This window comes from Botrytis porri (assembly GCF_014898465.1).
Source record: "Botrytis porri strain MUCL 3234 chromosome Unknown BPOR_005, whole genome shotgun sequence".
Taxonomy (NCBI): domain Eukaryota; kingdom Fungi; phylum Ascomycota; class Leotiomycetes; order Helotiales; family Sclerotiniaceae; genus Botrytis; species Botrytis porri.
Window position 1 is genome coordinate 2,334,717 of NW_024066079.1, and position 22,593 is coordinate 2,357,309.

The 22,593-nt window shown below is 41.0% G+C and overlaps 8 protein-coding genes across 8 annotated transcripts; 5 read left to right on the forward strand and 3 right to left on the reverse strand.

Annotated features, from left to right (window-relative positions):
* Window positions 1-626: 626 nt before the first annotated feature.
* Window positions 627-1,877, reverse strand: EAF01_004363 (uncharacterized protein; the record flags this gene model as incomplete). The annotated part of the gene is made up of 4 exons (XM_038912617.1): window positions 627-1,138; window positions 1,193-1,595; window positions 1,646-1,673; window positions 1,720-1,877. The coding sequence occupies 4 exons, from the start codon at window positions 1,875-1,877 to the stop codon at window positions 627-629; spliced, it is 1,101 nt and encodes a 366-aa protein (XP_038772301.1).
* A 619-nt stretch (window positions 1,878-2,496) lies between these two features.
* On the forward strand, window positions 2,497-3,747 carry EAF01_004364 (uncharacterized protein; the record flags this gene model as incomplete). The annotated part of the gene is made up of 2 exons (XM_038912618.1): window positions 2,497-3,454; window positions 3,518-3,747. The coding sequence occupies 2 exons, from the start codon at window positions 2,497-2,499 to the stop codon at window positions 3,745-3,747; spliced, it is 1,188 nt and encodes a 395-aa protein (XP_038772302.1).
* Window positions 3,748-3,965: 218 nt separating this feature from the next.
* EAF01_004365 (uncharacterized protein) lies at window positions 3,966-4,337 on the forward strand (the record flags this gene model as incomplete). Its single annotated transcript, XM_038912619.1, has 1 exon — window positions 3,966-4,337. The coding sequence occupies one exon, from the start codon at window positions 3,966-3,968 to the stop codon at window positions 4,335-4,337; it is 372 nt and encodes a 123-aa protein (XP_038772303.1).
* Window positions 4,338-6,110: 1,773 nt separating this feature from the next.
* On the forward strand, window positions 6,111-7,278 carry EAF01_004366 (uncharacterized protein). The gene is made up of 2 exons (XM_038912620.1): window positions 6,111-6,509; window positions 6,563-7,278. The coding sequence occupies exons 1-2, from the start codon at window positions 6,272-6,274 to the stop codon at window positions 6,907-6,909; spliced, it is 585 nt and encodes a 194-aa protein (XP_038772304.1). The 5' UTR covers window positions 6,111-6,271; the 3' UTR covers window positions 6,910-7,278.
* Window positions 7,279-9,541: 2,263 nt separating this feature from the next.
* EAF01_004367 (uncharacterized protein) lies at window positions 9,542-11,018 on the reverse strand (the record flags this gene model as incomplete). The annotated part of the gene is made up of 6 exons (XM_038912621.1): window positions 9,542-9,676; window positions 9,831-9,867; window positions 9,919-10,021; window positions 10,077-10,294; window positions 10,352-10,594; window positions 10,751-11,018. 6 exons carry the CDS (start codon window positions 11,016-11,018, stop codon window positions 9,583-9,585), a joined length of 963 nt encoding a protein of 320 aa, XP_038772305.1. The 3' UTR covers window positions 9,542-9,582.
* Window positions 11,019-14,049: 3,031 nt separating this feature from the next.
* On the forward strand, window positions 14,050-15,387 carry EAF01_004368 (uncharacterized protein; the record flags this gene model as incomplete). Its single annotated transcript, XM_038912622.1, has 4 exons — window positions 14,050-14,286; window positions 14,367-14,435; window positions 14,517-14,609; window positions 14,689-15,387. 4 exons carry the CDS (start codon window positions 14,050-14,052, stop codon window positions 15,385-15,387), a joined length of 1,098 nt encoding a protein of 365 aa, XP_038772306.1.
* Window positions 15,388-17,251: 1,864 nt separating this feature from the next.
* On the forward strand, window positions 17,252-18,408 carry EAF01_004369 (uncharacterized protein; the record flags this gene model as incomplete). The annotated part of the gene is made up of 3 exons (XM_038912623.1): window positions 17,252-17,308; window positions 17,375-17,828; window positions 17,882-18,408. The coding sequence occupies 3 exons, from the start codon at window positions 17,252-17,254 to the stop codon at window positions 18,406-18,408; spliced, it is 1,038 nt and encodes a 345-aa protein (XP_038772307.1).
* Window positions 18,409-18,731: 323 nt separating this feature from the next.
* Window positions 18,732-20,928, reverse strand: EAF01_004370 (uncharacterized protein; the record flags this gene model as incomplete). The annotated part of the gene is made up of 8 exons (XM_038912624.1): window positions 18,732-19,276; window positions 19,349-19,541; window positions 19,604-20,123; window positions 20,195-20,234; window positions 20,295-20,464; window positions 20,531-20,576; window positions 20,633-20,711; window positions 20,761-20,928. 8 exons carry the CDS (start codon window positions 20,926-20,928, stop codon window positions 18,732-18,734), a joined length of 1,761 nt encoding a protein of 586 aa, XP_038772308.1.
* Window positions 20,929-22,593: the final 1,665 nt, after the last annotated feature.

Sequence of the window (22,593 nt, forward strand, 5' to 3'; positions counted from 1 at the left end):
ATATTTGGAGAGCTGGATGGGATTTTCGGGCAGTGGGTGTGAGATGCGAAAAGGTTGTGTGCGGATGAGGACGAGTGAATACTTGCTTTGAGTTGAGTTGAGTTGTAAGGATATAGGAGATGGAATTTTAATGAGAGGTTGTTTGCTGGGGGAGAGGAGGGGGGGGGGGGACCGATTTAAGCTGTTGAGTATTAGGCGGGTGTTGAGTAGAGTGAGATGAAGGGAGATGGAATATAATATGATTTCTCGGTATAGAAAATAGATTTGGATTCTTAACCTTATCATTGGATCGAAATTTTGGATCGAATGGTCTGCGTATAATATAATGCGGGTAATGTGGTAGGAGATGATTAGTGGTTTGGAGATATACTTGGTATGCGCACAACATTCTGTTGATTGATCTTTCTTGTTAGTTTTGCAGTTTAATTTTTCGTTAGGTATACAAGATGAGATAGAAGACTTATCGGATTCCATAAATCCGGTTCAGGGATGGGAATGAAGTACACAACATTTGCATTTAAAGAATAAAACTTATTCCAACTGTATATTGACCAATTATGACAAGTGATGAAACGTCCCAGAAGGAATGACGAAGATACACAAACAAGTAACACTTAAACCAAATCTCAAAAAATAGCAATTGCGTTTCCATGACTGGATACACCCCCCTGACAATGATTCGGAGCACTAGTAACAAAGAAGCTCCATCTTCCCTTCTCTCTACACGTCTTTGCCAACTTCTCCAAATCGAACATTTCTCCTAGAGGCATACCCCACATGGCAAGTATATATTCATGTAACATATAATGCTCTTGGGATGGCCAAGCCTCAAAAGTAGGCGAATCACCTGCTACAGCCGAAAAGTAACAATCATGCAACCAATCAAGCATATCCTCATCTTGTTTAAGACCGGCCCACCTCTGACCATCGTCAGGTCCAATTCCATGTGGTCTGAGAGCAGCAGCTTTTCGTGCTTCTGGTGATTTGCTGTGGTATGTAGATACGAAGCCTGAACGAATGAAGAGCAGATCTCCGATTTGAATATTTCCGCCTTGAGAAGCGGGACGGATATCAATACCTTGGGCTTTGCCGGCAGCTTGCAATTCAGCGTAGGATATAGTGTGGTAGTCAAATGGATCTACATATCTGTGTCAGAAAACTGAATGATACAAATTTAATGGTGGGTGATTACCATAGACAATACCGTTCTCCTTTGCATAAGTCCAGTAGTCAATTAAGATGCCGCGACCAACTATCCCATGCTCAGCCCAATGATGAATTCCGCATTTATTATCATCCTTCTCAGCTCCAATTATATCCTTCTCTTTAGTCCCATTATAAAAGTTGCCTGTAGGCATGTGTGCAATATGCCTGAACCCATCCCATTGTGTACCTGATTGTGTGTTTAATGAATATACATCATCATAAGCCAACCCAGGAGCTAGCTCTTTAATGCTATGTTGAAATTGTTCTCGATGAAAGGCTGGGACTTCTGGTACATTCAAAGGGAGGTTCAATGGAACGATCTCCCCGCTTTGAATTTCATTGGATGCGGCAGTAACTCGAGTTGGTGTGAGAAGATTTAATCTTCCAATCTGTGTAATTGTTTAACGATATTGAAAGTTTGAAAGTCAGAATTACGTACATAATCATCAGGTCCCCAAACCCATGCACTTTTAGACGTTAGTTGAGCTTCTAGAAATCATACATGCTACTTACGCTCCTTCTGGTGCATCCTCTCTGCGTGGAACATCCTTTCTATTGGGAAACTTGGTGGAATTAGGGTCGAATGGAATCGTCGTGGCAGTCTTGTTGCCGGTTAAGAAATCGGTGACTTGAGTGAGTCGGCTATTAACTTTGGATTGCATATCTGACATTTTCGAATGGTAATTGTGGTCTTGAACCCTTTTTTTTGTGAGTAAAGGAAGATCTGAAGTTCACGAGGTTTCACACCTCAAGCTTCCAATTTACCGGTCTGTTGATAGAGCGGGGGCGGGGAAGTACTAGCTCCCTTCATCCCGAGGCAAATTTGAGTTCGACATTGTATTCAGCAAAAGCCGGTCATAGTTAGTTAATAAGAAGGTTAGTAGTCTGAAGTAATTTGTGATGGCAGATATCAGATATCAGATAGCAGGTAGCAAATGCAAATGCAAATTATTAACATTTGGAACATATCAAGGAACCACCAGAACCTTTTGTTTTGATGCCAATATGTGCCTTGGAAACCTGGGGATACATTGTTGGAAACACGCTGTATTTCATAAAAGGAGCAACGATGACAATATCCATCTTGCTGGTATTTTCTGTAGACATCCACCAGATCTTGAGAGTGTCTCGAGTGTCTCGAGTGTGTATCGCATAGTAGAAGAGTTTCAATTATTCTATGTGAGAGATATATAATACGGTGACCGAAGAAGAATCATCTCACCATCCGCCAAAATAGGTTTGATTTTCATAAGACCTTGTCGTCAAAATTCAATCAACCCTTCTCTCATTATGCCTCCAACTCCAAGTCCTGAAAATCTTCTAGAACAACACAATGGAACCCCAGAAATCAATTCCACATCTCGAAAACCTGGTCGTCCTCCTGGCGTGAGTTTGGAACCATACAAAGATCTTATAGTCAAACTTTTCGCCGAGGAAAATACTCCAATCATCGATATTACAAGAAAGCTCAATCGAGAATTAGGTCTAGATGTCTCGGAACGTAAAGTCTCTCGAAGTTTGGCAGCATGGAATATTCGCAAAAGAAATCGTGGGCCCATCCCTCAGGCTCTCCAAGATCGTTTAACTTATCATTACAATTCGAATCTCAATGATGATCAAATAACTCAAGCTTTGATCTCCGAAGGGTTCGAAATCAAAAGATCGAATTTGGGCCGCTTACGACAAAAACTCGGTATGCGACGAAGGTCTCGTTATTCTGAATTTCGCGAATACTCAGAAGGTCCCGCAGTTATCAATACTCCATCGTCTCAATCACCTTCCACAATTACACCCAAACCAAACAATACCAAGCCAAATATGGCACCAAATGCTGGTCTAATTGTGCAGGTTACAGCTTTTGTCGAGAAATATATGAGCGCATATGATGGATCTCACGATTTCAACCACATTCGACGCGTTGTTGGGTTGGCGCATAGAATATACAAGGAGCTGAAGGCGGAGAGGATAGGCGGCCTAGAGTTAGATCTACAGGTTGTCACTTTGGCAGCACTTTTGCATGATGTAGGCGACAAGAAGTATCTCTTACCTGGACAGGATCCAAATACTTTGGTGCTGTCCACACTATTGAGTTTTGGGGCCGAAGAAAAGTTGGCTGTCAAAGTACAGAGAATCGTTCTCGGAGTTTCGTATTCGAGTGAAATCAAGGATATGGCATCAGTGAGAGGCATGATCGAGAAATATCCAGAGCTGGCTGTAGTCCAAGATGCTGACCGGCTCGATGCTATTGGTAAGGCTGTATTCCAGGAATTGAAACGATCAGAAGATGAAGCTAACTTTTGTCTTACTTCAGGCGCGATCGGAATTGGAAGAACATTCACATTCGGTGGAGCAAAAGGTGCAAGGGATATGGGAGAGACCATTCAACATTTCGAAGACAAGTTGGAGAAACTAGGAGGAATGATGAAGACAGCTCCAGGCAAACGAATGGCGGAAGAGAGAACCAAAAGATTGACAACGTTCAAGGACTGGTGGGAAGAGGAACAACAGGAAGCTGAAGGTTTACTGCGACCTCAGTCCTAACCTTGATTCTACAAACCTTGATGGGTACTTGGAAAACAACTCTTCGATGCGGAGAAACATGATTGGATCTACAGTACAATGAGCTTAAGTCATTTGCTTCATTGTCATCTGCTTCCCATCATGGTGTCTGTATTCAATGTTTATATTCAAAATACAATGGCTCCTCGCCATTTCCACCTAGATTCTTTGAACTTTCTGTTCTATTCATACTGTTGAAGATGGATAGCATGGCACCGGAACTCCTCAAGCATATACTCAGTTATCTTCCCATATCATCACTTCGCTCGCGTTGCCTTGTCGACCGTATTTCCTCCATCATTGCCTTCTCCCTTCTATTTTCACATATACCGCATTCGCTGGATTGCAACAAGTCACTTCAATATCTTGTATCTATTATCCACGATGCATTCGATAGACCTGCAGTCATCTGGTCTCCATTGGCAACAATTCCTGATGTGTGTGTCGATGCAATATGGTTACAAATTGTCTGGAAGTTATTTCAGGGATCCGATTTCCATGACAGAGTAAGAGGAGAGGAGTTGACGGCGGAAACACTTTGCCAGACTAAGTGGAGTAGTCGACATAAGTGAGGCGAGATTAAGGACCGCTCAATGTAGATATTTACTTTTCAAATCTTACACAAAAAAGTCTGTACTTAAACATTGATGGGAGGACACGACCTGTTCCTTGACACATCCATTAATTGTCGTGCTCAAGGTTAGGATGGTTTTCTGGGGAATTGGTTTGGGAACACGATCTTTCAGATCAAGAAAATGTTCCCAGGAACGATGGATCTCTAGGCTAAGAAGTTTCTCGGTTTACAGCCGTGTGCAATCTTCGGATGCTCCTTCCATCATTAGTCCGTAAATCGTATACAGATCCTTCCCGTATCCACATTGCTGAGATTGGAATTTACTCCGACAACGATCCCTGACAAGAAGCCATTCCCTCAGTGCGCATGTTGTCCAAATCAAGTAAGGTCCTTTCTCTCTCTACGAATCCATATATCGATGTGAAGACACGAAGCTTTGGTGGAGGTCTTGGCATTTGGCTTCAAATACCCCGCCATCAAACGTCAAAATGACAATTTGTGTGTATGTCTGTCTCACTTATCACTTAAGAGTTTTGGTCCATCGGGATTCTCAAACGTCGATACCTCCCACATGCTCAATTGCTCCTCGAGATCTGTTTGTGATTCACCAGGATTTGTTTTTTGACTTCAATATATTGGTTGATTTCACTTCAATATATTAATCATCTCGATTATTTCTTTGGCTCAGGGTTGTTTCCAAGGAAATATCTTTCTTTTGCCAGTATCTTCTTTTCCCGTGGTTACTTTCATTTCCCCTCACGCATCAATTCCACAACGCACCAATCTGATGCAACGATTTATCCAAATTCTAACGTTTTCAAGCAAGGCTGATAAGTATGTATGTCACCTCGGCATGCAGAATATTTCATGTGCAATGTATTTGCATTCGATACCTAGTCAGACCCAGGTGCGTGCGAGAAAATCCCTGATGAATTTTTCTTTTTGCAGTTGAACAAACCATTTAGCCAAGTTCTGATTGGGGCAAGTCAAGATGACTCACAATTTCAACAATCAATATGGATAATGTACTTTATCGGGAAGCAAGGGTCAAACAAACATCAAGGGCTAAACGGTCATGCTTGCTTTATTGGTCAAGGATTATTTTATCTCTTTCGGATGATCTACTGGTTCATGATGCTATCTCTGATGTGAGAACCTAGTTCCCTTTTAACATTATTCCTTCTTCTGGGGTTCCAGCCCGTCCGGGGTCATAATTAGGGTAGTATTTTCCGGTGATTAAAGCACATATTCACACAATTGTCGATATATTAATGTAATTGAAATCGGTAAAGAAAAAGGCTGGAGAGAAGTTAGTACAAGTATGTCTACCCAAGGAGATGCAAAGTTGCAATTACTAGGTAGGTAGGTGGTAGATGTATTGCTATTTACCTAGTTCGTTCAATAGTCAAATTCTTATCAATCGCGTGGACCTAGATGTATGTCTAAAGAGATCTATCACGCTACCACATGCCGTTTGAGGGCTGGATTGCACGTTATAATCTACAATTTACAACTTGTTACTCGAGTATTTACTACTTAGTACCTCTTAGGCACGGCAAATTTTGCTACAGGGAATAGCTTTCCGCCACTCGACGTATCAACGGTGATAGACCTCTTTTCTGTATTGAGGCCGAGGAAGATCAACAAAAATCACTCAGATCATTGGTTTCCGAGTAAGTGCTCATCGATGCCATTTGTGCACAGAACTCCGCTCGGACTACAACACTAAAAGGTAATCATCTGCAGGTAATTACATATCCTCGTTGAACCTGTAAGATAAAGCTGGTCCCCTTCTCTTTTGAGTTCACAGTAAAGTTACATCGCAAATCAAAAACTTCAACTTTAATTTCAATCTTTAACTTCAGTCTCTAACTCCATAACACTTTACTTGAATAACACATTTCTTGTTTCAAAGCAATCTTCAACACCAAAATGCAATTCACATACGCTGCCATTTCTGCCCTCCTTGCCTCAGTGGCGTACTCCCAGAGTATCGCTAGTGAAGTGGCACAACTCCCATCTTGTGCCCTTGCCTGTTTGTCAACAGCTTCCAGTGGTGCTGGATGTAGTATTGCCGACTTTGCTTGTCAATGTGGTGATGCTAAAGATGCTATCACTAAATCTGCGACTCCATGTATCGCAGCTGGATGCTCTGCCTCTGATGCTTTGAGTAAGTCTTCAAAATTTTCATATAGTTGTAGCATATCCTAACAAATATAACAGACACTCAAAAAATCACAACCGAAATCTGTGCTCTCCAAGCAGCTGCTGGTTCATCAGGTTCTTCAGCCGCCGCCTCTTCGACTCAAGCATCATCTTCATCTTCAACCGATTCAGCTTCTTCATCGGCAATTAGCAACATTTCTTCAGCAGGTAGCTCTATCGCTAGCGCCACTGGCGCGGCTTCTTCAAGTGTATCTTCAATTCTATCATCCGCTTCCTCTGCTATTTCTTCAGCTTCTTCTTCAGCTTCTTCTGCTTCTGCTACAGTTTCTACTGCTGCAGGAAGTAGAGTTAATGCTGCTGGAGCCATTGTTGGAGCTGGTTTCTTAGCCGCTTTTGCTTTGTAAGCAGTCTGGCTCGTATGATGGAGATATCATGATACGGCAAAATTATATATGTAATTAGACTGGAATGAGATCATTGAGATGGGAGATGGAGATTATGCATATATCAAGATAAATAATGTGTTTCGATTCTTTACACAACTTTGCTTGGTGGGGGGGAGGAAAATGGAAAAAAGCTTGGTTGCTGGACTTCTTATCAAAATAAATTTCTAATGAATAACGCATTATTGCTGTTCAATCCCTTCAGCAATATTTGACTTAAGACATAATGATATCAATTGAACCAAATTATATTCGATAAAATCACAACAAATCAATTCAGTTCAATTACCAATACATAATTGTGAAATAAACTCGACTCAAATCGTATCACGTCAAAAAAAAATCTCGCAAGCTTGAAAGTCCAGATGGGAGATCCTTAAGGCTACCTAGGGTATCTACCTTTCGCATCGGCACTTCACCACTTGACGTGGAAAAATACTTGGATGGGAAGTTCCTCTTACGAAAAAGTATATCGAGAATGTGCCTGTGCCAAGCGGGCACGGCGGGTTTGGTAGGGACTAAACTGAGGTGGATTTTGTTGGTGCGTGGGCTAGAGTATAGAGGGAGGCGGGTTTTGGAGTTTATTTTGTTGGTTGGTGGTGTTGAGGTTAGCTAGTAAGGATTAGGAGTAGAGTTGGTAGAGTTAGTACAGGAACGCTGGGACCGTGGGTTGTGGATCGGAATGGGAAGGGGAATGGGAATTGGGGACATAGCACACGGGCTTTTGGATTGGGATGGGGGGGGTGGTCATGACTCGTGTGCGTGAGTGGGTGGAGGGGAGGAGAGAGGGGCACGTGAGGGGGTAGGGAGGAGAGAGGGAGGGGTAATTGGAAATATGGATGGAGGGATGGAGATATAGGGAATAAGAGTTTGCTTGGAGTGGTGGATTAGGGTAGGCTGGTAGGTTCGAGGTAGGCTCATAAGGTAAGTGAGTGATGGAAGTGTATGTATCTACCATATGTATTGGGTGAATTACCGATACCGAGGATAATCCGTGATTGAGGGAAAAGGGAAGAGGAAGAATTTTTTGCGTAGAGATGAATGTTAGCTACATAGCTATTTTGTTTTTTATCGATTGTAGAATAAGTACCTCACTTGGAGAAAATAGAGTAGGATTTTGATGGGTGAGATGTATGAGATGTTTTGCTGTGTATTTGATGAGGTCATTACAATATGGTTTGTGGAAGCGTTGCTGTGTGTCAGGCCAGGGTTTTTATATCCGCATCGACATCTCTACTATGCAATTTCCATATAGGCATGTAGAAGGAGGAGTAGATTGTTTATTTCACTCCTTTTCCTGGACCTCAGAAGAGTGAAATTGTTAAGATGTGAATGAGAATGAAAAATAATCGGGGATGCTATTCCCTCGTACCCTCTCTTCTCTTCTCAAAAGCAATGTGTATCTTCTTCAACTAGAGCTCCTTTTCTCTTGTATCTGATATAATGGTGATTGACATTTAACTAGATAGAAGCTATTACATGATCCATTCTCATTCATGAATCCATTCATCACAGGTTTTAGTACTACTCTTTCAACTTGATATCACAGAACTTCCATTTGTACTTTCTTCAGATTCCACATTCGGGGTGGAATTTACTCTTTAATAAAAGTTTGTGGTGTAAGATATGTATGATGTTGGTATGATGTATAATGGGTACGCAGTGTTCGTGTTGTGATTATGTGATTTGTAGATTTGTGTTAATCGTATGCAAAATGATATCTAGATTCTTTAAAGTATATCTTCATCAAAAGCACACCCTCGAAAAATTGTCATCATTATTATATCCCTACTTTCATACCTTGATTTCCTCGCTAATATAACTCCTTCTCTATTGTAAATTTCATATCTCATATTTGATTACTTGAAAGTTGGAAAACCCAAATCATTCAAATACACAAGTCTCGAACAAGATTTCCCAATCTCATTATGTTAAATTTGGTTGAGATGTATATGTATGTTTTTACGTACAGTAAAAGTATTCTAAACTCCTTGTCAAGCTTTGATGAGAGATTTCTGGTGGAGGGAAATTACTATCTCCAGGGACCACGGAGGGTAAAAAAGTCTGTACTTGTGAAATCTTCTAGTTACTTATAAGTGAGATTGAAGGGGAAGTCGGAGGAATCTTACAGTCAATCACTGTAAGGTAAAGATTATAAGCTCTGAAATAGGGAGCTAGACTACAAAGATGAGTTTTCTCGATGTCTGGAGGAGCCCTTTGTTCGCTTCTCGCTAAGACTTCTCCCTTTTCTCGTGGATATTTAAATTCTATCGTCTATATACTTTTTCTGCCAAATGATAACTTATACAGTAAATATTCAAATTTGATCAAAGCATCTAAAATGGTGTCAATTGCAGCATCTAAACCCTAACACCTATTCTAACCTTCCTTGTCCCTCAACATATAAACAATGAAAGTCGTAAATATACAAAACAAAAGTCTAAATCTAATCTGCGCTGCCAAAATTCTAGACTAATAAATTCAGAACAAAAATAATAGGATCTACCTGGAAATAAAGTGATCCTCGACTCCAACACTCATTCTATAAATCTCCTCGTTCTAGCCCAAATGACTTTCAATCGTTCCTCGACCAGCAATGCAATCCTCGAAAATCCAGCAAAAAGAAGATTGCTGTTAACACAAAAAAGAAACAGCGCCGATGGTAAGGAATAGTAGTGTATACATAGAAGGAAGTGCGTAATTCGAACCGGCGGAAATTTTTACTGGCCTATATGGAGCGAGTTAATAACATATTTGTTTGCACGATTTACTCATTTGATCAAGAAGCATGGCAGTATTTCAACGACTGAGACTCAAGATTTTGGCTCTCGTTCCTATACTACTTTTAATAAACATGAGATGCATTTAAAAGTCCTTCTTACAAGCCATTCAATGTGTTCTGTGCTTCTATAGCATTGCCTGTGCTTGTGTTAGTATAGACATTTTATATGGATGCATGGGGGCTCTCACCAACGTCGAAGAAATCCAGGAGCATTACTCGCGGTTTTCGACCCCAAGTTGAGGTACAGAGGTCGGCTTGGGCTCCAATACTACCCACACCTGTTGCCGCATTCTATATCCAAGTCAATAGCTGGTCATCGTAGTAGCTTGCAAAAACTGTTCCTTACTGTCTTTTTGGCTTCCAGTCTATTTGGCATGAGAATACCAAAGACATCAATATCCAAGTAGTGGTTTATCAACGGCAAAAGTCCATCTCCATTCGATCCTGGGGGACGATCGAGTGTACATGTTGGAAATGTAGGAGTAGTTACATCATACGCAGTTTCGAAAAAGTAAGAAAACTCGGGTAGAATGTATGCAGCTACATTCGTATCCGCATCGTAGTCTTGAATACTGTTAAATAACTTTTCATTTGTGAAAATGGGTAAGGCTGACCACTCACCGAGGAACATAACAAGTCTATCTCCAGCCGTGATCAGTTCTTGAAGTGTAGGCCATTCATCTATCGCTAACTGATGTGGTGGTGTATATGCATATTTTGCTAGACCAGACACTTCCATCGCTGAACTGAAATTCCCGACAGGAATATAATCTCCATTCGTAAGTAGTAAGGTTACAACTTCATTAGGATTTGCATCAAGCCACTTCTTGATATCCTCTAGATAATAAACAGCTGGCCCAGCATCTGCATTCAAAACAGGGCTTATTAGTTATTTCTCATGGGAATGCTCAAAAGGAAGGTACAGGATCAAGAATGCAATTGGATTTCAAAAGTATCCCATCTAAAGGAATTGAAAGCAAGAGGCCAAGGTCGGGAAAAGAAGTTGCAATTAGAACTGACCTAGCAAAAAGCATGAAGTATGACACAACGTCAATGTATCGAGAAAATAATGAGTCTGGGCTTGAAGGAATCGAACACCAGCATTCAGTTGAGCTGTGACATCGAGATTCTGGTTTTCTGCTGGTAATTCTCCCACAAATGCGCTATCGTGTGTTCCTACTTGGGATATCTCTGACCATTTACGATCACAGAGCTCGGCATAACCATTGCAGACTTGTGCCACGGTGACTGACACGCACATCCCGATATAGAAAAGTATGAGACGCATCTTGTGGTGATTATCCTTGCTTGCTGAGACAAGTATGAAGATCAAAACTGGAGAGAAATCTACGACCTTTATAACATCGATATTATCGATGTCCAATGTAGCACACATTCACATATGATCCCCCACATAGATTGTGAATGGTTTGTAGTTCCCTTTGGTAGATCATCGGGCCGAGTCATCTCGACCAAACACTCAGTGTGTGTCGTACAGACTTTGTCTATAAACACACACCTTGAAGATACCTTGCAATGGAATAACGAGTTAGCTAGTGACGGCCGCCCAGATAAATGTGGTGCGATCGGAAATTCATCCCCTGACGGAAGTTGGCGTTGAATTAACCAATCGTGGGCTTGGCAACTTGCCCGTGGTAAGGTCCTGGGATACAACACAACATGTAAGTCTTACCATCTGCCGGTGCGGGGTTAGCGCGTATTTCAAGGAACCAGATTCTTTTATATGTTGCATCGCATATGGAGGTCTTATCTAAAGATCGAAGTCTCCAATTGTCTCGTATTTTATGTTATGCGATTGTTGTCCCATGTATGCAGATACGCCCAATTTCAGGACCAACTTCAGGAGAAAGTTATAAGTCAGCCAGCCATTTTAAGGTTACAAATTCTTGATAAAAGCAGTGATGACCGAACTCATATAGCACGGTTCGCATGTGATGAAGTGAAGGGAGCACAGAAGATCTCGGGTTCGCCTCACGTTCCGACTCGCTTACATAAGGTTAAACTATAAGTTTGCGTGATCGGTACAAGGTACCTGATTATACTTTATTTGAAGGTTCAACAACATCATATATAAGTCTTTAAATCGATTCAATGCTGAACAATCGTTTGGTGGGAGTCAAAAGCTGCGAGGATTTGAACTAAAGTTAGTCCGTGCCTCAAAGGATGGAGTGCTTTTCAGGGACCCATGAAAGTCACGATCTTTTGCGTTTGGGGATGTCATCTGACAGCATGGTAGGACTTATGTTGAGTCTAAATTTGCTTAATCATATCGTTCTGATACCTTTATGCTTCATTTCAAGCTTGCTTTTCTCTAACTTTCATTCATAAGACAGAGCCATGAGCGAAAAAAAATACATTTAGCGTTCATATACCAGCGCCGGCAGTCTCTCCTCCAAAGGCCGAAATTCTTCTCTTCTTTACCCTCGCTGTCATTCTTAATAGTTGCTACCGATCATTCGTTCATGAAGGAAAAGGAGAGAAAGCAGGATAGAATGAGCTAGGCCCCTGATGCAGAATCGCAATCAGATTCTCACCGGAAAGAAATCAAAATTAGCAAGCAGGTTCTACCATTTCAGTATTTGTACGCAATCTCTCTTTCATGTTGATTTCGACCGCAACTTTCTGCCGCTCCACTCCTATTCTCCTATTTGACTTTTCTCAACTCCTCCCGCCTCTTGTTTTTGTTGTGTCTTATGTCATGTGGTCGTTCACACAATAAGATATTGCGTATTGCAAATGAAGTCCATGAAAACGGTGGTAAAAATGGGATGAAAAAAGCATGGTGGAAGCTATGATTATTAACTCATTTTTCCATTGATGCATTGGGTAAATCATTGATGTTTCTGTGGCAAGCGAGCCTCAACTCACATGATAATCGGAATATGCAACATTCTGGGATATCAGGGTCCTTTTTACAATTCTGTTTAGGATTAGTTCCAATCTACTGCAGACGTAATTACAAATTGTATATCTTGAGTATTGATTTGAAGCTACTCTACGCTCACTTCGATCACATTTTCTGGGTTTCACGATCAGCTGACATCCTATTCTTCCCCTTGCTGCATTAGTTCTTTTCATAATCCTTTTCATTTTCAACCCTCCTTGAAACCTCAGCTCTTGAAAGTTCTCATCACTTCATAAATTTCTGTAAAAACCAGCTATTTGTAGCGAAGTTCGTGTTATGGTAAAGGAAAGCCCAGGTCCAAAAATATGATGACGAAGATGGTATTGAGCCTAGTATAGTAATCTTACCTGTATTCCAATGTAGTAATGAATACTTTGATAGAAGAAATATAGTGAAAGCCATTTGATATTGACTCGCTTATTTACTTTTGTAATGTCCAAACATCATGTAACTTTCAACAACCTTCATCACCTTTGAGGTTTTTTGTTATATTGTTCATATTCTAATTGAAGTTCATATTTCATTTTTTCTTATTGGTGGAAGAACAAGAAGTTCAAGGATTGACTTCTGTGCCTTTGAAGTATAAGCTTCTTTTGGGAATATATCAGAGATGAAAATGAATTCAACTATTAAAGGCATCTATATAAGCTAAGAGATGATTAGATACTGTCTTGTTTTGATTATCATCATTATCAATTTCTTTCATATCATTGTCGCCTAAATCACTCTCCTCCCCCTTCTACTGGTCAACTCTGAGGAGAACGAGAGAGGAGGACATCTGAAGATTACCTCTTCGCTCTCGATCAAACTTCCCAGCACGTCCCCGCTCCTTAAAGAAAGTTGAAGGATCTAAAGTCGACCAGAAGATGGAGTGCAAGGAGAGTCAGAGATAAAGGGGGCTGAGAGGGAGCGGGGACTTGGAGCGTAGGTCCTTACCTAGAATTGATAACAATAATGAATGCCAAAGTAGAAACAATAGCGAAGAAGATCTGAAACCAAAATGTTATTTAAACCACACCACTTTCATACATCTTACATATAAAACTTGATTCCCAAACTTATAGTTCTCATCTGCTCTTACTTCTTCACTTCCCGAGCTATAATCTATGACTACCACATAGCAAAGCCATATGCTTGACTACATACAACTAAATGAAACCATACTGTAACAATGAACAGCTTCGAGCATGCCCCATCAACTTCATCAACTTTCCCACCTGCTTAGTCGTTATGCCGACTAAGCAAGTCCACTAAGCAGATGAATTCAAGTCATGCTTTTTTCACCTCTTGTTTATTTGTTTTTATTAAAGCTGGGGTATCTTTTGTTATTTAAACAACTTTGTTCAACAAAAAAGTTGGAGAAGACCAACTCAATTCAACAACAACGATCTCAATGAATTTCTTCGCCATGCGCTGCTTTCCTTTGAGGAAGAACCAACTTCTCATTCCCAATCGAATTGAATCTGTTACAACTTACTCTTCTTTACCTATCACCTTACAACCCACATCTCTTGCAATGGCAATTGTTTCTGAGAATCCCACCGCGACCAATCTTGTCAGTGCGATGTCTCCATATGAGGATTTACACCAAGCAAAGGCGATAGACAAGAAGGAAATTCTCCCAACAGAGGTAAGTTTATCAAAAAGTACTCCAATCGCTTGGCGCATTAGTGGCATTATAATTATTACTGCTGACTTAAGATAATACAGCAAGAAGATGCGCCATCTTGTCTCCAACTGGGCTCTCTTGCACGCTTGATTGGAACCATCAAACTCAAGGTAAGTCCTTTGAAAGAGGAATCAATCAACTGGAGTATTACCGATTAGGTAAAAATCACTTTTACTGATCTCAAGATATAGAAAGAGCTTCAAAAACCATCCTCTCCTCCAGTCGGCCTTGACGCACTCTTACTTGAGCCTGTTGGAAGTGCTAAACAAGATGCAGAGTCTGATGTAAGTACTTATTTGATTTCTAGAATGATCTTGTGCAATACCTTAAAGTCTCACCTTTGCTGACTCTATAAATATATAGAACGAAACTCAAGTCGCGCACCCTGCCAAATTCCTAATACTCGTTCCCCTCCTCAAAACACCCAGAATCAAGGGCATTCGGTGCGAAGGCGAGCATTACCATTATTATGGCATTACTTCCCCAGACGTTATTGTAGCAGAAGCTACAAAGTTTATATCTGAAAACAGCAGTGTTTTCCGATGGTCTGTCAAGAAAACACTTGCTAAGTTCCTTGCTCTCACCATCCAGGACTCCAAAGATGGCTGTCAAGTCAATCCCGAAGCTGTATGGTTCGTAGTAAGAATGACGCAAAAGTCAGACGAATTTGTCATCCCTCGCTGGCACAGAGACGGTCACATGATAGAATGTACCGACGCAAATCACGCCTTGCATTGCAGATACGCGACTACTTTGTTGGGACCTACAACTCTTGTTCTCCAAGAGATAGAGGTGGTCACACAGGGAATGAAACAACATGTCGGAAAGAGAAAGGAGACGGCCAACGCGCTTGCGGGAGAAAAACCTCTTGAAATCACTCGTGGTCAAATCATTCGCTTTTCTTGGGGTCAACAAGATAGTCCTGTTCACTCGGAGCCAGATCTTGTCGCTGAAAGAGTGTTCATTTCCTGTATTTATGGAAGTATGAGCGAGATCAAAGACATTGCTGCCACTCGCAGACAAATGATTGGCGATCTCCAGGCTCAATTCAGGAACGAGTAAACCCAGTTTGAGGAGATAGTCTAGTGCATGTTATGCAAAATCTGTGTTCAACTGCATTACGAATTCGCGGTACAAGTGGCTATCAAGTCGATGTACACTCTGGTAAGGTTTAACCTCGGTTTTTGTTTCGATATAAGAGCTAACATCATTAGGAATCAGCAGGAACCCTTGCATAACTTGCCTTGTATTAGCTCATCTAGCAGGAGAAGTGCAACGAAGGACGTTTATACTGGTGTTTGAATTGGAGTTCTGATCTTTGAATTATACGATGGATACCCTCTTTTTCTTCCTTTGGCGATCATGACACCGGACATTTGTGATATTTGGATGGCTGGATGGATATTTGAATCGTCGTGAGTGGATGGATAGTTGGACGGACGAGAAATTTGGTTGGTCACAGACGGAATGAACAAACCCTGTGGTGGCAAAGTTAATATTATAGACGAAGAGAAATTCAGTATAAATCCCTATATAAATTTCTATTGTATACATGACGATATTAATCTCTCTTTCGTTATTAACAAAACATTGATTTCGTTAGTGATGAATATTATCGATACGAAATGCAACCCATTTATTATTACATTTTTAATAGAAAAAGAGAAAATAAGGGCCCTTAAGATTCCAAGATCTTCCAATATTAGAGTTGTAGGAAAGGTGGACGGAAGAGTGTGTGCGTAGAGGCTAGGAGGAGGTTGTAGCGGCGAATAGGAGCTAAGGAAGAGGAAGGGGAGCGAGCGTAGGGACTAGAATGAATGAAAGGCATTAGTCGAAAGTCTAAAGGGGGGTCCGTTCATCAACCGCCATACTTCACCTTCGATTTGTTCTTCAATCAGAAGCTTTACCACTATACCATCCACACAATACAGAATGTATTAGATAAGTAATCTGATTTTAATACAAGTAGACCTTTTTATTTGAAAGTGATTGCCTTAGGCTAAAAGTTAGAATTAGCTTTCGAAATTCAAGAAATTCATTAAGATCCTATTGATTAAAATAAGCTTCATAAATTACAAAGATTTAGATTAATCATATTAATACTTTAAAAACGATTTATTCAATATATAATTAAAGGATTGAAGAATTTATTGCAATGACGAAGAGTTCACTTCATCAAGCACTGATTCTGTCACTATAGGGAAAGGGTTCCTTATGAATAGTAGAAGTAACAAGTAGTATCCAGACACTCTAGGTCGATAGCAATGTTAATATTGAAGGTCTTTGATGTCTCTAGAGGTAATCGACTTCCAGATTGGGTTGACAGCCTGATATCTATCTACTCAAATGGGTGGTATCTTGGACTATAATAACCTGAAATCATATCTGTCATTCTTGGGCTTTAAACTTTCAATAATACATGTGATATTCTGGCTATCGCATACTATTCTAGGTCAATAGTTGAGATGCCAGATTTTGAGTTCCAAGATTCTCTGTGTATATATCAACTAATTCTGATTGATGATTCGACTCTAGGAATGGTCATTCAGGTAAGTTATTTTGTGGTGTTGTGATCACCTGTTGTAAGGTTATTACCATGGGGCGCTTATTAGGTAAGGTTAGTGAGTGGCTGATGCTCTGGTTGCATTTCCAATCATCTTCCTTACTACCAATCGTCCTTGAGCCTGGTAAGCCGTTGTATCAATATAGCGTCCCAGATAGTAGCTGGTTCTGACTCTTCACTATTCAGGCAGAAAGCAATGCGAATGAAGTCATCCATTGAAATTATGTTCTGCTCGACGATTTATCATCAACTTGCCATTCCCTGCTTGCTTGGCACAAAGTCCTCCGCAATGACGTGAGTGATAAATATCTCCTTCAACACAAAAAGGGTTCAATTTCTCTACACAAAACATACATATACAATATGTCAATCGGTGTTGCTATCGTTGGTTCCGGCATTTTTGCTCAGACTGAGCATCTGGTATAAGCTTACTCAGTCCATTCAATGTCTTAAGGTTACCTATAGATAACTAATCTTGCACTCTAGCCAGCTATCCAAGCTACCCCTCATTTGTCCCTCAGAGCTATTTACTCCCGTTCTCTCAAATCTGCGCAATCACTCAACGTCGATGTTCCTCTCTATTCCGATGATTCGGGTGTTGGAAATACATACTACGATCTTCTTCTTCGTGCCGATGTTCACGCCGTCATAATCGCCCTCCCAATTCTCGCTCAACCCGAATACATTGAAGCAGCTCTCGCAGCGGGCAAGCATGTATTGTCAGAGAAGCCAATTGCAGGAGACTTGGACAAAGCACAACGCTTGTTAGAATATTACAATAGTGATAAAGTGAAGGGTGGAGCTACATGGGGCGTAGCTGAGAATTTCCGATTCTTGGATTCGTTCGTCCACGCAAGGAAAGAAATAGAGAAGTTGGGGAGAGTATTAGGCTTTCGTATGCAATTTTGTGGCAATGTCAAGCCAGGAATGAAATACTTTGGTATGCATCTTCCTTTTTTGCAATGCTATGGTAAAAACTGACAGGCTCACCAGAGACTGAGTGGCGCAAGAAGCCAGATTATCAAGGCGGCTTTTTACTTGATGGTGGTGTTCATTTCACTGCGGCCGGTAGATTGCTCTTGGGTGAAGACGCAAAGCCAACTTCTGTCGTGGCATTCAGCACACTTCTTCGGGAACATCTACCACCTGTTGATACGATCAATTCCATATGGCTCACGAAGTCGGGAATATCAGGAACATTCAGCGTCTCCTTCGGCACCACTCTTTCTGGTCCCGAATATACAGTCGCTTGCGAGCATGGTAGCGTTTCTGTTATCAGAAGTAAAGTCATTGTTCGTGAGGGTGAAGAAAGCGAAAAGAACTTTACAGAGGTTGAGTTTACAGAAGAGGGCAGTGGTGTGAAGCAGGAAGTTGCTGCTTGGGCTCAGAGTATCGTAGATGGGAAGCCCAATTCTAGGCAATCTCCTCAAGAAGCTCTTGCTGACTTGGAAATCTTGGAAAAGCTGTTGCGAAGTGGTGAGGAACAAGGGAAGAGCCAGAACTTGCAATTCCAAATCTAGGGTCACAAATTCTATCCGAACATATTCACATCTCGATATGTTCGTGATACCTATTCTTTCATAAGGGCTCTCTCGGATCCTAACATTCATATAAAATTATATGCTTTATATGTCTCCGAGATATCAGATAGTGATGTTTCATTCAAACCAAACTTGGAATATCTACAATTGTAATGACAGAAATCGAAATCATTATGGGATACTCATGTAATTCTGTATGAAATCTGATTGTATTGTATTTGTCAAGGGTCAAATGTATATCTCGATCATGCACTTCTAAAGGCCAAACTCTATGCACCAAAAGTCAATTTCAACCCAAGACTTTAATGCATAATGACCGCTACGTGGTCATCCATATATGCATTAATTTCACCAAGGAAACAAGCCGCAAGAATGCTTACAGCTCCAAATGCCGTGCTAGCATAGTACACGTAAACATAGCTTTCAGCATACGCTTCTTGTCCTGCAATCACCACCATCTGATAAGCCGTTTCATTCCCTGCGATGCCTGGAATCGTCTTTAGTAATGGGAGAAGTGATGAAGCTGTGTAGTGAATAGCTTCTCCTATAAGAGTTTTGTTTGTAATATTAAGCTGTCGAGCCATAACACCTCCGATATGCAAAGTAGTAGCAGGGACAAACTTGCTCACGAAGACATTGTAGTAGATGCAATAACCTATACTACCCCCAATTACTCGAATAGAGAGAGTGAGGGCGGAAACGGTCGCGATCAAGTCATCGGGACATATTATCGTCGTTATTATCGAAGCTGGTACGACGATACCACCTATTCCTAATCCAGCGATTATAAGGAGAGCCCATAATGTTGATAGGTTGTGTCTGTTTGCGCATGCAAGTGCACCGCATCCTAAGTTACATGCATTAGCGAGATGAAATTGGAATTTCCCAAGCATCTACCCCAGCCTCGAATATTACATACCAGCTGTCATGAACACCGAGCTCACGATCATCAATTCCTTGTTTCTTCCTTTAAGAACACTCAGCAACCACAAAACAATACAAGCTCCAGCTAAAATTGCGAAGCCAACAGGTATTCCTCTAATTCCTACGCCAATAGGATCATGTCCATATACGTTGAAAGCCTGAGTAGGCCAGAACATGATGATACTAAACTAATATTTGTCAGTATCTTTGGCAAAAGGCGTTTCAAAGGTATATGAAAGCTCGAACGTACGAAATTAGCACCGGATATAAATGTTATGACAAGTGTCAAGGCCAGAATTCTCGGTGCTTGCTTCAAACGAGATGGAAACATAGGATACTTCGTTCCATATATTTCCCAACAACAGAAAATAATCAACAAGACCGCCCCCAAGATTAAAGGTACCAGAACATGCGCCGAACTCCAATCGTATTGATAGCCACCCCATTGCATACCAGCCATGAATAGAATCATTCCTGCCACACTCAAGAAACCACCCACAAAATCAATCTGTTGTATAATTTGTCGATTGGATAAACCTATCGAGTTGACTCGAGGAGGAGGGAAATAAAAAACGAGAGTCAAGGCGAAGCCGATGAATGCCCATACGCCGCATAGCAATCCGCACCAACGCCATCCGCCATGCGAAGCTATGAGTTGAGCCCACAGTACAGATGGACAGAATGGGAATATAGTGAAGACGAGAATGGCCACATATTTTCCACGTTTCGAGGTAGGTGCTAATTCGGCTGTGGCTGCTAAAGCAGTGAGTCTAGGTACTGTGAGTTTATGCTCTCTGATCGCCTTTTGTATATCAAGAACAGATACTTTCGGAAGACTTACTCGTTAATGCCCGCTCCAATACCCGCAATTGCCATTCCCCCTTTAATCTTAGTGTCAACTTAAATGCAACACAGTTTCTTCAAGCAATTTTAGGACTTACCAATGAACACATTCATAGTATGGGCGGTTGAACAAACGACCATACCGACGACAATGAAAAGAGCACCCAAAAGTGCGACATAACGGCGACCGAGGATATCAGAGAGACTTCCGACAAATGGGCATACTCCTGCCAAGGCAAGGAGGTTTGCAAGGACAAGCCATATCCACCTATATACCGTTAGAAATTCTGCAAACAATACTACACATATCTGAATCTAGCATTCGAGTACTCACCGATCGACACCCCCAATATCAGAATAAATGTAAGGTGGAATGGCACCTATACCCATGATTTCAGCTCTTACATACATACTGAAAAACACCCATAGACCTCACCGAAAATATACACAGGAATCTGCGATCCAGTCCACAAAAATGCCATTGCGACTAGACTCATAAAGCGTCGCATCGACATCTATGCCCTGTCAGTCATCTGATACACACCCTCCAGGGATAAAACATACTTCAGGTTCATGATCATGATCTTCATCGTCGCCATATGTTCGAAGCCCGTTTTTCTCATAGTAGTTATTATGACCGGGCACTTTGTCATGTGTCACGATACGCTCGACTTTCTCGGACTCCATGGCCTCGAAACTATTAGATGGAGGTGTATCGGGTGATTTACTCATGATGATCAATCCAGTGTGTTAGAATTGGTTTTTACGAGAGTATTGAATGCTCGGGAAGAAAAGACATGAGAATTGAGAATCTTCGTTGAAGAAATAGGAGAGCGGGGTAGTGGAAGATGGAAGAGTGAATGGATTTCAGATTGTGAATGGCCAATGCACTAATAAGATGAGATGAAATAGTGAAGTCCATATATACCTATCAGTTATACCTATCAATATAAATGTGTAACCTCGGGTTTCTTCACGCCAGCACAGCGTACGGAAATTACCCATTTACAATCGCAAGATCTTGGTATCCTTGGCTGCATGTAAAGTCTGGGGAAAGAGGAATAGGGTTAATTTATTATAGGTTGGAATGAATTGAACTATCTTTATTATAGGAGCTGAACCGTTCAATTGGGCTTGTGTATTTTCTAGTGACTTGAATGGGCTTGCTATGAGAAGAGGGGCTGATGAGGGGGAATATCCTGAAGCCGCGGTATGATATTGTGGTAGCACAATGATAAGCAAGGGATATGTTGTACTACAAGTACAAATGGAATTGGGATAAAGCGAGCTTCAGATGTTTTGGCACGTTATATTGGTAGAATAACATACATAAATCCTGGGGAACGAGAAATGATCAGATCGAAGCTGGAGAAAAGAAGAGCTAACAGAATTAAAGTCAATAGTACTTGACACTTCTAGCATCTCTCCCGGTACTTTCATGTAGTACAAGTCTAATTTACCCCGCATATCAACTATCAACTAACCTGGAAAAGTCGGAGATATTCCGAAAATGTGATTTCTCAAGAATGTGCGAGTAGAGATAGTATGCATAGGAAAACCTTGGTAGAGTAACTACAGGAACCACCTAGTACCACCTAGTCCATGAAAACTAAGCTAAGAAAAGGGTGATTGTCAAAGAGTAATAGACTAGCGAATAAAATAAATCACGCTGCATCATTATGTCTGCTTTAACCTTCTTTACATCTAGTCTTGAACAGCTATTCTTCGGGTTTTCAGATAAGTTGTCAGTCTACGTGATATATAACAGAAGTCTGTCCAGACTTACCGAGGGAAATGGCGAAGGTTGCAAACCACTTCGCAGATGCGATGTGAACTAAAACTTACCTCATAAGTGTTAAGACAATCTGAAACCTAAATCACAAGAACAATTAAAAAATATCACTCAAAAGAATACGTTTTGGGAGTCCATAATAGTAGACTGCCGATTGGGAACTTGGATACTGATGGCAGCGGTGCTCTCAAGTCATCTAGATTTTCTTCTTCCTTATTGCCCTCCCCACCGAAATTATCAAAACACAAATCCAAATCTCAAACTGTACTACCAGGAGGCTCCCAAGATCCAAGGTACTTGTAGATGTCTAGATGACCTATCTACAAAAAATTCTGCCCTAAGAACTCGCATTATTTACTCCTTGGCAGTAAAGATGTAAATATTATCACCTTACATCACTTCCAAAACTGCAGTTTGGTGAACGACAGAATGTGTGGAAATTGCCAACTGGGCAATTCCAAGAAAAATAAGATTCGAGGATTAGAATCTGGGACTTGAATTATAGGTAAATTGGTAGCAGTTGGGATTTTGATACCCCCGAATCTTTCAACACTCTTTAATTGCCAAATCTCAAAAAGAAAGGAAAACAATTCATCATGAAGCTT